General features: G+C 38.2%; 1 protein-coding gene across 1 annotated transcript; it reads right to left on the bottom strand.

The window, feature by feature from the left end:
• Window positions 1-4,929: 4,929 nt before the first annotated feature.
• smim24 (small integral membrane protein 24) lies at window positions 4,930-11,793 on the bottom strand. Its single transcript, XM_062424598.1, has 3 exons — window positions 11,656-11,793; window positions 6,691-6,832; window positions 4,930-5,114 (listed from the first exon to the last, which is right to left on the bottom strand). The coding sequence occupies exons 1-3, from the start codon at window positions 11,717-11,719 to the stop codon at window positions 5,033-5,035; spliced, it is 288 nt and encodes a 95-aa protein (XP_062280582.1). The 5' UTR covers window positions 11,720-11,793; the 3' UTR covers window positions 4,930-5,032.
• Between the last annotated feature and the right edge of the window lie 3,458 nt (window positions 11,794-15,251).

The following is a 15,251-nucleotide window of genomic DNA, read 5'->3' as shown; positions in this document are numbered from 1 at the left end:
AAATGTATGACTAAGAACTTCAGTTAACCTCAGTTAAGGTCACCTACATTTTAATTCCAGTTAAATGAAATACATTAACTAGATTGTTATTTAATTGATGTGCATCTGAAATCTGTAGACAGTCTGTACTTCTTGAATAGGATGTTCTCCTGTTTCAACACATCAATCCAGTATTGGAAACTTGGAAAAAAAGTTATTCTCTCAGGGAAGTTTTCACCACAGAGACTGCAAAAAAAAAAACTAAAAAACACACATCTGAAATACAGAGCCTCCCTGTCAAATCCAGCACCACTTCTCCTGTCAGTCCTGCCGGACTCCAATCACCGCAAAACACTACCTGGTACACAAGTCCCAGTCCACCATGGGTTCAAGTTCCAGTTGTCCACTTGAAGCAGTTCTTTTTTGAGATTGTAGTCCTCCTGTTTCCTGCAGTCTCAAGTAAATCCTCTTCACACTACAGATTCATACAACAGCTCAAATAAAACTCACCTGGATGGTTCTATTTCAATTCAAGAAAGAAATCCACATATATTGTGTTTTTATTAATTAGGCCTCCTCTTATCCTCCAAGCTCTGTACTGCATCATCATATCACATTGGTGTCCATGAATTTGTCTCAGGTCTCTGTGTGTCCTGAATAAGATTCCAGTATTGTTCCTCCAGCTCTGTATCTGTCCACATTCGGCGGCGTCTTTACATAGGGACTCCCACTTAGAACCAACCAGTCAAGAATCCAGTGATCCTCCTGTTCCAGTCCCTTTATATCATTTTAAGTTGAAAAAGCACCAGCCACCAAAAAAAAACCAACCAGCCAACCACCCCCTTTCTTGATTCCACTGAGTGGGCTGTCACTGTGAAGGGGAGGATTAACTAGTAGACACACATGTGGGCAAACACACACACATACATCAAATGCTTCTTACCAGCTGTATAAACACACATATGTACAACATTTTGTTTTAAGTGGTTTATCATATATAGTTAGAGTACAAATCAGGTCAAAACAGGTTTAATCATGACATGGTTTGTCTGTGTGTCTGTCCACTGTGACTCAGTGCCCATTTTGAAATAATGACATTGACCTTTCTCTATTCATTCTCTCCCTCTTTCCATCTTCCTCACACCTCTTAACAAAAAAGGTTCTACAGAAGATCTAAAATGTTTCAATGACTTTGGACAGTAGAAGAACCCTTTATGGTTCCTAATCTAACTATAATGCAAAAGAGAACATTTCCCAATGTTGAACTATTCTTTTATGTTAAGATACATTTACAAACTGTTTGTGGAGCTTTTAGTCACATCCCAAAGCCTTCATCAAAAAATATCATTTCAAGCAATTGAGGTGCTTGTGGTAGATTTCAGGAAATATATTGTTTCCTAGGGTGTCACAAACTAAAGAAAGCAAATATGATGGAAATATGTATTGTTAAGTTTAGACTCTTCATGGGCATTACTGCTAAAGAGAAATTAAAGTAATGAAAAGTCAAAGATAGATTCATCTGTTTTTGACTCTATAGTACCCCTGGAGACTGTACTCATTAGAAAAACAAGTGATGCCTGCTGATACAGAGCCTCAAAACTTCATGCAGAGGTTAAAGTTAGTCGCTTGGTCAAAAAAGTGTGACTTTGACACAGGAGACTGCTGTTCGTTTCCTGTTTCCTACCAACAGCCAACCTTGCTTTCTTTTCATCACAACTACTGTCATAAGCAAATAGTTCTTTTTTAAACTGACCCACACTCCCTATCCTTAGCAAGGCTTAACCCCAACCACAGTCTTTTCCTAACGTGCCATGTATAAATCTAACCACACCTTAAGCATGACTGTGGCCGATCAGAAAATGTTCATATAAATCTTTTTGTAACTGAATGAATTGTATCAGTTTTAGAGGTCGCTGACAAACTATGTTGCCCTGCAATGAGACAAAACACTGATAAGCTCCGTTTAACTATCCTACAAGGAATGGTTCATTCTTATTTAGCAATTCTTTGTAAATCAACCAATTTGCAGTGCCTTTACCCTCAGCATAGAACCCTTGGGTAGAGGACCAGTGGTTTTTGAGGGTGTGGTGACAGTGTGGTCAGGTTAGTGTCTATGTCAGCCCACAGAGCTAGAGCCTTACAGCTGAGGGCTTGAGGTCTAGATCAGACCAACCACAGCCAACTGTAGAGAAGGTCAGGACTCCTCCACCAAATGTCACACTGCTGTTTTAGGCTTGGCTTTAACTGGCATCATTATTTATGGTAGCATTGCTCTTTATTGTTTTTGTTGTTTTTTTGTTTTTTTTCCCAGTGGATTTTTGACATAATATCTACTGCAATCAGAGAGAAAAACAGGAGAGGAGAGGAGAGGAGATGAGAGGAGAGGACTGAAATCGGTAAAGGGTATAGTGATGTAAAACAGTCCACCACACACATGCACATAAACCAAAACACAATCTTGTAATTAGCAGTCCAATCAATCAACTCTAGGCTCCCACCCCCTCAGTTAATTAGCCAACCTCCCCCTGAGGTGTAAACATCTAGCCAATCAGGCTTAAACACAGCAGTCCTAAGCCAATCACAGTGTTGGACCAGAAGAACAACAGGAGGTAGAGAAAGAAAATTACAGGATGGAATATGCACACATATATACACACAAACACACACTCCTTTATCCAAACCCCTGAACAGACCTCACACTCACTGAATGACAGAGCAGAACAGCCCTCTCTACAATGTGACTTCAAAATCTGCTGTACTTTTCTCTCAAGGCACAGCCCTTATCCAGTGTAGTTGCCCTCTCAGCCATCATGCATCATTAGTGCCATAAAGACTTAATTGCAACAGCTAGATTTTGTTATCAAAGGTCAATATAAAAAAGCTGTAATCTTCAGGTGTACACTAACATGATTAAATAATACACTATACCAGACGGATATTTGGTTCAGTATTATTGAACAGAAAGTCAAAAGTGGACTTTGTCTAACATTTTCTGTTAACTATCATCAGTATGAGTTGTAGTCACGGCTGGGACTATTAGGGTGCCCCTGGGCAAAAATGTGTTACTGAGTGCCAATGTAACCAATAACACAGAGTCTTGAAGTGGATGCTAGCTGCAGCAGATAGCCAGAGTAGCAAACACAGAAGAGAACTTGTGTGCGAAAATGTGGGGAGTTTAAACATCAGGTGGGCGGCAGCATTTCTGCAGAGGTTTGATGACAGACACAGGCACTGTGGTGAGGATGAAGTCGTAGTAGAACAGGCAGGTGATGACCAGAACCTAGATGAGCACCTGGACCACCTCTCTAATGAAGAAGTGACTGATGTCCTACAGAAGGAATCTGCTGAAGCAGGGTGTTGCTGTCACATCTATGACTACAGGCCAGATTTCCATTATACTGCTGTGGATATTTATGATCCCCAGAGGATCCCCTAATTAGTTTGGTGACGCCTTGACCTTTCCTACATTATAAAAAGGAAATGGGAAGAGTATTCCACAGAGTACAATTGAAATCAATCTGCCCTGCAAACCACTTGTCCCGTGTTCTCCTTTGAGAAAAAATCCAAAACCAAAAAAGGCAAATTTATTTTTAATATGTTTTGGTTTTTATGATTTTTCATTTCCAATCCTCACCACAAACTTGCCTTGTGGTATTTTTAGCCAGTGAATAACTACAATAACTACGTGCTACTGTGATCTCAGTAGCCACAGTGATGTCAAATTATGATCTGATGGTCTACTCAGTAAATTGAATAATTTGGTTATTCTTTTTGGTCTATTGCTGAATATTAAATCTGGGTTTGAGATGACGGGGTGATCATCTGCCTTTGTTTGGCCTTGGTTTTAAAACATAAACTGAGTTTGTCAGCTTTTGATTTGGGGTTAGCAGCACCTACACCTGAAGCACCTGAACCGCCCCCTCTCTATCTGGTGTAGGCGTTGGATTAAATGATTGATTGGTAATGCCGGGAGAGAGTAAGCACAGGTTTTGTGACGTCAGAGAAAGGTGATGTGTTTGTTGTGTTGTCACTGCACTGTTGTATGTGAAGAAAATAAACAGAGGCATTGTTCCTGGCACTCCAAGAGTATACATTTTTTTGATTTTTTGTATACAGAAGAGTATCTTTGAAGCCTATACAGCTTGGAAAAACAACAATTCAAGCTAAATGAAAATTAAAAGCGATTATGACTGAATTAATGAGATCATAAAAATTAAACATGATCGACATAATCTTTATTAGTACATTACACAGCAACTCTACCTGCTGATGGAGACTGAATGAATCCTTGAATTAAGATTAGTTAAATTAGCGTTCCTAAGTACAAACCTTCACAAACAATTAAACAGTACTGTACATGCAACTTGTCACCACAGTTCTTTATATCACTGTAATATTGTTTTAACTTAGTTGATTCTGCTTCCATCCTATGCTCCAGTTCTAGAATTGTGACGATTACTTCTCACTTATTCACTGAGTGACGTATTCAAACCAAAGTCTCCATGTTTTTATAGTTGCACCATTCCATCAAATGGAAACAATCTACATGTGGTGTGTATGATTTTGGACACGTTTTCCCAAAATACACCCTCACAGAAGGAATTTGTCGAAACTTTGAGATCTTCACTAGACTTTAAATAAACGTATGTGGCCTTTTACAATGGTTGGCATCACCACATGACTTCATTGGTGGGTCTAACAGAGTGTTGAAGTCAATAGGTTAAACTTTCCAAAAAGTGTGTGATTGGCTCACCCACTCAGAAGGCAGGGTTTGGGCAATGGGTTGAAATGACTATGGTTCATGATTTAGGTATAAGTCTTACATTTGCTATTTTCGTCAACTGAAAGAAAAGAAATACAATGAACATACCATATATTGTAACTTGCATTCATTCACTGAACTGAATATGACAACCATTTCATACCAAAAGCCATATATCCACATCCTCATTGAATTTGAAGTGAATTTAATGCAGTCATGTTCTTCAGTAAAAAGAGCACTGATAGCCTTGTGAAAGGTTTGATGGCAGAGTGGTGCTCCTCGGTTGGATTTCTACAGACTGGTTTGCTTAGTATCACCTCCATCCTCATCCATCTCTAGATTCTTGGCATAACCAAATCCCTCATCGTCCTCCCTGCAACACAAGACAGCAACAAGGTTGATAGTTTAGTTTTTACCCATTTTTCCTGCAGTTATCAGAAAGTCATAATGTATGTAAAGATGTCCTAATATAAAATGATAATGAATGTATGAACACTGTGATCTCTAAATGTGGACAAATGGGAGTGAATTGTACTGTAACTACATGGTTGGTCACCACATGGTTAGGTTAGTTTCATCTCTCAGTTAGCTGGTAATGCAACCAATGCTGAATACTACAAATAATAATGAATAAAAATGTCCAATGGGTGTACTTTAATTGGATATTTTAATTACCATACATAATTCTTTTATTACACTTACACATTTAAGTGGTAGTCTAGCACAGTAAATGACATTTAACATTAAAATTCTACTGGCATGTCACTATTGCTACATTATAATGTACATGCTGAGGACTGAAGAGAAGAATGATTTAAGTATTCTTAAATGGTGATTCAACTTTGTGGGGGTTATCTTTGCCTGCATGTTGAATCTCTAGGCCTCCAGAATGCCCTTACTGGTTTAATGGTTGACAGGAACCATTTTTTGAGGTCTACACAGTTTTGATGGATACCTGCCAGCCAATCATAAGTGTTTTCTGTGGTCATAGTGCATTAAAAAAAAGATAACTTGAGAGAGAGAGCAAAACTGTTTCTTTGATCATTTGTCAACAGTAACTTCATCTCTCATGGGTACGTTCTGATGCAAAAAATCCAAATCCAAATCAGAATCAGGTTTTAATTGCCAAGTAGGTTTGCAGTAGTCGCAGTAGTCCTAAATAATATGAGAATGAAAAACAAAACAAGCCACGGTTGTTCAGATCTATGGACATTAATACTGCTTTTTATTAGTATAATAGTACATAAAACATTATGTGTAATAACATCCCAGCTAAGCACACCACTGAGAAGATTTCAGTTCACATTCTGCATCAGAGAGGAATTGACTGCTGTTGCTGTTTTGAGGTCCTTTTGAGGTGCTGCACTGGACTGAGAAGACTGAGTCACTGAATAGTACTTACTGTATGACAAAATATTACATGTAATTGACAGTATACTACTTTAATGTACACAAGTAGATATTGCAAAATCAGACCATCAGCATCTGCACTTATAGTAAGACTCTAGCCATGGTGTCTATGTCATCATTATTATGTGACATCAATACTTTACAAGGAGAGCCAAGTCAATTCAGGAATCTCCCAAAGTGTTGTGATTAACTCTAAACTCTAAAGTTAAGGAGAGTTTTGCTGTCTGCAATGGGTCAGATGCTCTCTTAAATGTGACTGTTACAGCACAGCTGTTAGCCTGAACTAACTGTCAATTCCAATTTCCGATTAGAAAGCGAAAACTGTAAAAGCAAGTGGATTTCCATTTTTTAAATTCACATGAAAAATGGAAAAACAAAATATTTGTCTATTCTGCTATCAAACAAACACCGCTTTGGACGGAGGTTAACTTTGTCAACCAAATGTAATAAATGTAAATCTTTTCCTATCATTTTTAAAACCAGAAGATTGATTGATTGATTGAGTGTGTGTGTGTGTGTGTTGTGCGTGTGTAACTGACTTGTCCTTCGTGAGCAGTCTGCGAACAATCAGGATGGTGAAGACGATGAAGAGGAAACCAACTACTGCTGTCAGACCAACCAACCAGGGCTGAAGAGTCACTGTCGGAGTTCCTGCTGCTACTCGTATGCCAGTGCGCACACCTGTACACACACATACACACATACAATGCTACTTGAATTATACACGTTTGATTCTTACATATTATCAGTTATTATTACTTCTCTGCTAATATTCCCAAGCAGGCCAAGTCAAATAATGGGGGAGATTAGAATTTGCTGATAAGTGAAGCAGGTAATTAGATTACATACAGGGAATGTGTCTTGGTGTTGCTGTGATATATATCAGTCAAAAATATACACAAAATTGAGAAATTTACAATCTAAGACAAAAGTAAAATATCAAATATATTCTGGTGAGAGGAGCAGCTGAAGATTAAAATGTAGATATTAAGTAGAGAAGAATGAGAAGAATGTACAGGATACATTATTTATAATAATAATGTATAGTAATACACAATAATAGTAATATAAGTTGGTCGGCTGTTCTTGTGGCATGACGTTTTAGTCGTAGACACGACCTCAACCTCTTGCCACAGATGATGTGTGTTTTTCCAGGGTGAAGATGGATTCAGTGATGGTGGTGTAGAAGTGTACCATCATTGAGCCTGAGCCTTCATGGTGAGGCTGATGATGTTCTTGTATTAAAATGATAAACCAACCATTTGATCCTTCTTTACTTTTACGGGATGATGTCAGGACTTTCCCATTATCTTTCAAATTGGTCCTAAAATTCAAGCTTCTGGTCAGGCGTGAGTCATCGGTGGAGTGGGGGCAGTTGGTCTACAGCTAGTAATCTGTCTCAGGCAATTCCAGACAGAGGCCGAGTCCTTTTCTGAGAGTCTCTTCAAGTACAGACGTTTAGCATCTCTCACCACCTTGTTGAACCAGTGTTTAGACTCTGTCTCCATTCTTAAACAACTCCTCCTTTTCCAACCTTAGCTGTCTGAGCTCAGCTGTAAACGAGGGTTAGTCGTTGTTGTAACTAACCGTCGTGCGTGATGGTATACAGCTGTCCTCACAGATGCTGATGTATGACATCACAGCCTCTAGACTGTTGGTAGCAGTCCTGAAAATATCCAAGTGAGTACAGTGCAAGCACACACAAAGATCCTCTACTGCTTCACTGGTCTGCTTCTTAGATGTCCTCACAACCGTTTCAGAGAGATGAGCATTAGAGGCATTAGTTGATGTACTATTTATCTGACAGTCACAATAGTTAAGACCCGAGCGGCGACTGCAAGTCGCCTGGCGAAAGCCCTATTGAAATTGTAATGTTTATTATTATTAGTAGTATTATTATTATTATTATTATTATTATTATTATTATTATTATTATTATTCTTCCGACATTTCGTGCCCCAATTTCGCCCCTTTCCCAAATGCGAAAATGCTTATACTTTTATACTTTTTAGACGTCCGGCCTCATCCGAAATTCGATATTTTTGGGTGGTCGCACATGGTCGATGCAAAATGGCGGAATAGCGCCCCCTACAAAGTCCAAAAATGCCCATAGGGAATTTTGCTAACTTTGTCCTATGCTCACAAAATTCGGTACACATATGTATTATACCCTCATATGCAAAAAAGCCTCTTGACCTCATGACCTCAACCCAACAGGAAGTCGGCCATTTTGGTTTTGATATTTCCCGCCTAAAATTAACTCCTCCCACAGCGTTCGCCCGATCAAGTTCAAATTAGGTACGCAACATCTCCAGACCTAGCTGAGCTTAAGTCGTGCTCTGCGCATCCGTAGGTCAAAGGGCGTGTCTGCCAGGGCTCAACTAACTTTGGCGTGCTCGCCATGTACATACGAGTGGCTCTCACGCCCACATACTTCATCCAATCAGCTTCAAACTTGCTGGACATGATGATGGCTCCGCCCTGAACGTCCCGATATATTAACTTCCCACGTAACTCATAGCGCCCCCCGGTGGTAACAGGAAGTTAACAAAGATTCATTAAAATAACATACTTTGCCCCATCAACTTCATTCAGAACCAGTTGGTGAAGCTACATTATGAACACTGTGAAGCTACGAGTAATGGCGTCCGTATGGCGACGCGGCGACCATCAATTCCTCGCCATGAAAATACGTTTGGCTTTTTGATGGCTTTATTGAACTCGTATCATCATGAAAATTGGTACACAGGTCCAGGGTGCCGACCTCAACGTCTCCATTCGCTCATAGGCGATCTCACTCGTGTCGCCCCCTAGTGGAAACAGGAAGTGCCATATTTTACATCATCATTGTGCGATTTCCACAAAACTTCACATGTGTAATCACTGTCCCACCCTGAACGCAACCGCTTGTGTTTTGTTACACTCTACTGCCCCCTGGTGGATGAACCATCAACCTCTCATAACTCCTTCATGCTTTGTCCAATTCACTCCAAACTTCACATGACACACCAGACCACACCAGACCATATGTGTAACGACCTGTGACTGCCCCCTACTGGATGAACGAAACATTGCATTTTTGGCCTCCTTCCAGGTTTTTTCTCACTTTCTGCTTCACGCCACAGCCCCGCCATGCCTCAGGCCCTGCGGTGGCATGGGTGAGCGAGGGCCCGCCATCGCCGCTTGCGGCTTTAATTAAAATAGTAACTGCACTGATATCAGTGTGTTTCTATCCTGCTCTGTCTGTTTTTGGTGAGAGAAGTGGACTGTGTTTTTATTTAATTCATTTGCATTTTTGAGTTATGTTGAAGACAAATATCAGTGGCATCATGATGGATGGTGAGTATGGAGCCCTTCTGGATCTGAATCTTAATTTGAACTAAACCTGAGAGCAACGTTTAGCCTTTTTCTTTATCAGAGCCAGTGTTGAGACAAGAGCTGAAATTTTGAAAGAAAAAAAGAACAAAGGCCATAATGGTAAAATTACAAGATGGAGAAAAATATATATATAAAGTATAAAGTCCAACTATTAGGGAAAAGGTGTTTTTGTAATTTTAAAAGAAATATTATAATGTTGTGACATAAAATATACACACTGTACAGATGACATACATGACATACATTTGATAACAATATCACAATAGTTTGAGAAAAGATTATGGGCACTTTTACTTCAACAGTGGCACTAACACTCAGAGAGGTTAAAAACATTCTAAACAAGGTCCAAACCTACAGCTATGGTAAACATTTGTTACGGGAGTGTCAGTGATAGTGTCATATGCAATTTTCTGTAGTGGTCCTGTCCCAGTAATATTTGCTGGTAAAGTGTTCTGAAGCAGCATACTGCATGACCTGGTTCAGTTGATATGGTTGAGTCAAAAAAGGGTATCATTGTAGTTGCAACAATACTTTGCAGTCATGCCAGCCTTGGGATGTTTGATTTTAAAGATAACTTATTTTAATTCTAATTAAGATTAAAATAGCGATTAAAGTAGCCCTCAGACCTTGTGCCCATCAGAGGGAGCTGAGGCATCACTATTACTGTGGTCTGTTGACACAGAGTATCAGACACTATGTGAATGGGTAAAATATTTTTTCCAGTGTGTATTCCAGTATGTGGCACAAGATATGACTTATCGAAAATGATGTATACATTTGATGAGCAATGCTCCATTTAGGCCTCACTTCCTGTTTCATGCAGGCAATACTACGTAAGTGAAATATTATGCAGCAACATTTACCAGAGGGCAACAGACATGGATACACATTTTCATGAATATTGGACACTGGATACTGCTGTATCATGTGCTGACCACACCATGTCAATTTTGTGTAAATGGGAATACGTGTGTCACATAAGGCTGATTATCTGTTGCCAGTAGGTGGTGCTACGACTATGTGTGAATATTGTCATGTAGATATGTGCGGCCTGAACCCTGATTCAACATGAGACATTTTGAGCAGATTGGACAATGTAACAACAACAGAGTTACAACAACAATTTCCTGTTTTATGTTCCAAACATGTTTTGGTTAAAACATTACTAAGATAGTAGTAAAACCAAAACAACAAAAGCAGGACAGTCCATGATACTTTTTAAAGATTTATTAAAGATATCTTGAATTGAATATTTAAGATAAGAAATAAAGCTTTAGAAATTTAAAATAAAATGTCTACAGTTAAGAATGTCATTACAGATATATCTATTGCCATTCTGACAAATGAGAGAATCATTTTGACCAGGAGAAAAGCTGTTATGGATATTTAAAACATAATGGTGGAAAGTCAATGAACCTTTTTATGTTAAAATTGCATCCTACCTACCAGTCAACAGATATCCACAATACATTTGTGGATATCTGCAAATGCATTGTTTCTATTGACAATTCTAATTATAAATATATGGAATTGCATTTTAACTAGTCATAATACAAACTGTGGATATCCTTAATGGCATTTTTATCAGTCACAAGGTTTTTTGGATATCTGAAATTAAAATTATGACTAGTAATAACTGGATAGTAGATATCTGAAGAGTTTTTTTTCTAGTAAGAATTATATTGTAAATATCCAGAATGGTCATTCAAGATACAAAAAATGTAATTATGGATATGTGAAATTGTAAGTGATCTGAAATGTTCATTTTGACAAGGAATAATTGAATTACAAGTATCTACAATACATAACTAGTTTAGATATTAAATGCTAAAACAACTTCTCATAAACTTCAACACTCAGCCGGCCAACCACTGTTGTTGCTTCAGCACACGCTTACTCGCCCATTTACTCACTCACAGACAAGTGTGGTTATAGGGCTGGTCTGTGGCCGGTCCAGCCAAAAAGAAATATACAGTAATAAAATACTATCATTATTTTAGGTTGGGTTCACAATGATGTTGCAATATTGTTCTTTTTTTTACTTGACTGGGGAAAATACAAAAACATAACATCTATATAATATTATATATTATTCACAAAGAGGGAAAAGAATAGAAAGGTTTTACCTTTGTGAGCTGAGCAGCTGATGGCAGACAGTAGCACGCAGAACACATGAAATGACAGATTCATCTTGAATATATCAGACAGGCTGACTCCACACAGTACACTACTACTGGACCTTTAGCTTAGCTGAGCTGAGAAAAACACACACACACACACACACACACACACACACACACACACACACACACACACACACACACACACACACACACACACACACACACACACACACACACACACACACACACACCTGACTCAAATTGTGGTCAAAGTTTATAGTCCAGAGGGAAGTTGTCAGAGCAATAAGGGTGTGTGCTGACTGCTGTGTTACTCATCAGCAGTGTTCCTGTATATTACATGCTATATAAACAAGACTAAAAACAACACATATCCCAGACTTTAATTGTCTAATTTTCAGCCAGAATCTGATAAATCCATGTGTAACATGTTCAAACATCCCATCCAGACATGAAAAAACCCAAGTGTTTTTATTCACCCCACAAAACAGTTCACCTAAACTCTGGAGTAGTTCATTACATGAGATAAGAAGTGTGCCTTGACCTTTTCCATTAGCCTTTTGCCTATTTCCACACAGACATGTGCTGTGAAATGACACTTTGATTTGCTTTAGAGTAAGTGTAGGGATACACAGATCTGACTTTTTCTGTCCTGATATGAGTATTTCAACACAGTGTGCTAAGTCAGAGTCTCAGCAGATAGCCTACCTACCAATCCAATACCAGTGCTCCCAAATTCCCACCTTAAAATGTGTATACCTCATTGCATGGAGGTCACTGCATGGGATCATTGTATCTAAGGTAATATGAGGTTCCCTGCGGCACTATTAATTCAGTTGGGGGCCTGACTTTGCTGACTGAAGGTCACAGACTTTATGACATTGACAAAGAAATTGTATTTATTGTGGATAATGTTATTGTAGGTGCCCAATCCACAGTCCAATACAAAACAGTACACAACCTTGTGTATTTATCAAGGAATAAGTGAGAAGGGGGGAAAAAAACATAATTAAATGACAATTTTTCAAGTCTGTCCATATGAACATTGAAAAATGTTTTCCTCACCATAATGACGGATTGAATGTGGACTGTTGTTTTTGTGGTATTTTAGCAATGTACGATGACAGTAAAGGTTTTTTATTTCTATTTATATTTTTCCTGTTCATATTGACTATTAAAAGATCTTCAAATGCAGTGGTGGAAAGTAACTAAGTAAATTCCCTCATACTGCGCTGAGTACAATTTCAGGTACCTTACTTTAGTATTTCCATTTAATGCTTTATACTTTCACTCCACTTCATTTAGGAGGGAAATATTGTACTTTCTACTCCACTACATTTATTTGACAGCTTTAGTTACTTTTCAGGTGAATAATATAACAAGCTTTTAAAATACAACACAAGCAGTGTGAAGTTGGGATCACATGTCAGATGTCTATGAGTTGTTAACATATCCACATCATGGTTTCATTTTCATTTGTTTCACCAAAGATGAGAGAAAAGGTTCAAAATTTAATTTGAATGTACTTTTATTTTAATACTTCAAATAAATGTTTCTGCTAAGTGAAGGATCTGAATATTTCTTCCACCACTGTTCAAATGTGTTTTCAATGTAAGTGATGGGGACTTTACCACTAAAAACACTGTAACATTGAAACATATCTACTTGATTTGAGTCATTTGGACGCTGAAGCTTCATATTAGCTTCACATCAACTTTTAAATACATGTTTACACAGAAGGAGGACTGTGGATTTAGTCCTCCATCACTTCCATTGTAAGTGTATTGTAAGTGTATTGTGTAAGTGTACTTCTAATGGTCACTATGAACAGGAGGAATCATTACAGTTTCAGGGTCCATTTGGGCTCCTGACTGTTGTTTTAAAACAGAATTGAAAAACTGTCAAACTGGCTATAAGACGAAGAGGTGATGATTAGTTACATGAAAACAGATTCATCTGTCATTAAACATGTAACCTAATGATTAGTTATATGTGTAAATTGACAAATTTGCCACTTTCTTAATGAATTGTTCCTGATTAACTAAATTAATATTACGCATTAGTTTACAGTTATTACATTTATTTATTTTTTGAATTGGTGTGTCATAATAAGGCTAGATTATGAACTGGCTAAAGTGGGCAACTTCCACTTTTATAATTGTCTGCTCATATGTTAAAGCACAATATGCACTAAAATGATGGATGCATATTGGATCCTGCAGTTTTACCTGTTGTGTCCTTGAGTCAATAAGCTGACACACGGAAAACAATAGGAGGATAACTGACCTGAGCCAATAATGGAATAATATATTCCATTACACACCATGCTCATAGAGCATTTTCTTCTTATTATTGGTTTTTAGTGACAGTTGGAGTCCAAAACGTTGCATTACCACCATCTACTGGATTTAAACTAAAATAATCACTGGCTCAATACAATAATAACCCCTTCCAACCAATTCCCCACTCTGCTGTAACTTCTTTATAAGTCCCACAACACAGAATTCTTCTTGCTTCACCTGATCCTTATGAAAATTAAATCTAATCCTGTCCTCCGCTTCATGTTTCAGATTACAATATTTTGTACCTATTTCCTCATGCTTAAGTCTCTTCTTAGATCTAAGCCTGATTATTTCTGCTCTCTTACTCTCTTTTGACAGTTATAATCTCATGCTGTATGATTCCTTATGCTACAATGGATCTTTCTCACTGTCGCCTTCACAATAATTCTCAATGACGTGCAAAAATCACTCCTACATGTTGTGACTACATGTTTGGGAACATACTGCCTTACTAGGTGTTAGGGAATGTTCCATCATTAATATGCACTGGGTTAAACTAGGCTTTGAGGTCATAGCAAGGCCACACCAAATATTGGGTTTAGACAGTGTCTCTCCTTGAGATAGTGGTAAGCAGTGAGTCTGCTCCTTCTGGGGAAAACAGGGGGCATTCTGATAGTGTTGCTATAGCAGCCAAGGTTCAAAATGACACTATTAATCACTTTAATCATTTTTGTTTAATGAAGTACAGTTAAACATTTCTCTAGTTTGAGTAACCAGAATCATTCATTTTGATTTATAGAGAATGTTGGTTGTGATTTAGATGTCATAAATGTGTATTTGAATGCAATGAAAAAACTGCAACTGATGAAGAGGATTTACGAGGATGAAACTGATGAAGGCTTCAAGGCCACCATGCATCGAAAGTGCTAGTAACCTCTCCATGGTGGTGACCCTTGACTGTACATTAAGTACATGGGTTGAAGACTCGTCATTGCATAAATTAATGTGTGAAATGATTAAATGTGTTATTGTGATTTAACTTTTTCCTTTTCAGGGATGAAATGAGTATTTTGCTGTAATCACATGTTGTTGTATGTACCTCCTTTTAAAGTGTAAGGTTTCCTTTTGAGATGAGATAGGGTAAACACATAGGTCTTGTTTCCTCCATACCATCGAGGCGTCCTGATAGTGTTGCTATAGCAGCCGAGGTCAGATATGTGTTTGACTGTTTTCCCTGAATGGGGTAAAGGTAACTGGAGTCAGAGGTTTGATATAGTGTTGGATGTAGGACAAAGGACC

The sequence above is a fragment of the Scomber scombrus genome, chromosome 8 (genome assembly GCF_963691925.1).
Source record: "Scomber scombrus chromosome 8, fScoSco1.1, whole genome shotgun sequence".
Lineage (NCBI taxonomy): Eukaryota > Metazoa > Chordata > Actinopteri > Scombriformes > Scombridae > Scomber > Scomber scombrus.
This window is presented reverse-complemented; position numbering and strand designations above follow the sequence as displayed.

What these genes read in the sequence shown, in the direction of transcription:
- smim24 (XM_062424598.1), bottom strand. Translation starts at nt 11,719, where the DNA reads ATGAATCTGTCATTTCATGTGTTCTGCGTGCTACTGTCTGCCATCAGC. An exon ending in CAGCTGCTCAGCTCACAAAG is followed by an intron (nt 6,833 to 11,655) that starts GTAAAACCTTTC and finishes GTGTGTGTACAG; the next exon opens with GTGTGCGCACTGGCATACGA. An exon ending in AGACTGCTCACGAAGGACAA is followed by an intron (nt 5,115 to 6,690) that starts GTCAGTTACACA and finishes CTTGTGTTGCAG; the next exon opens with GGAGGACGATGAGGGATTTG.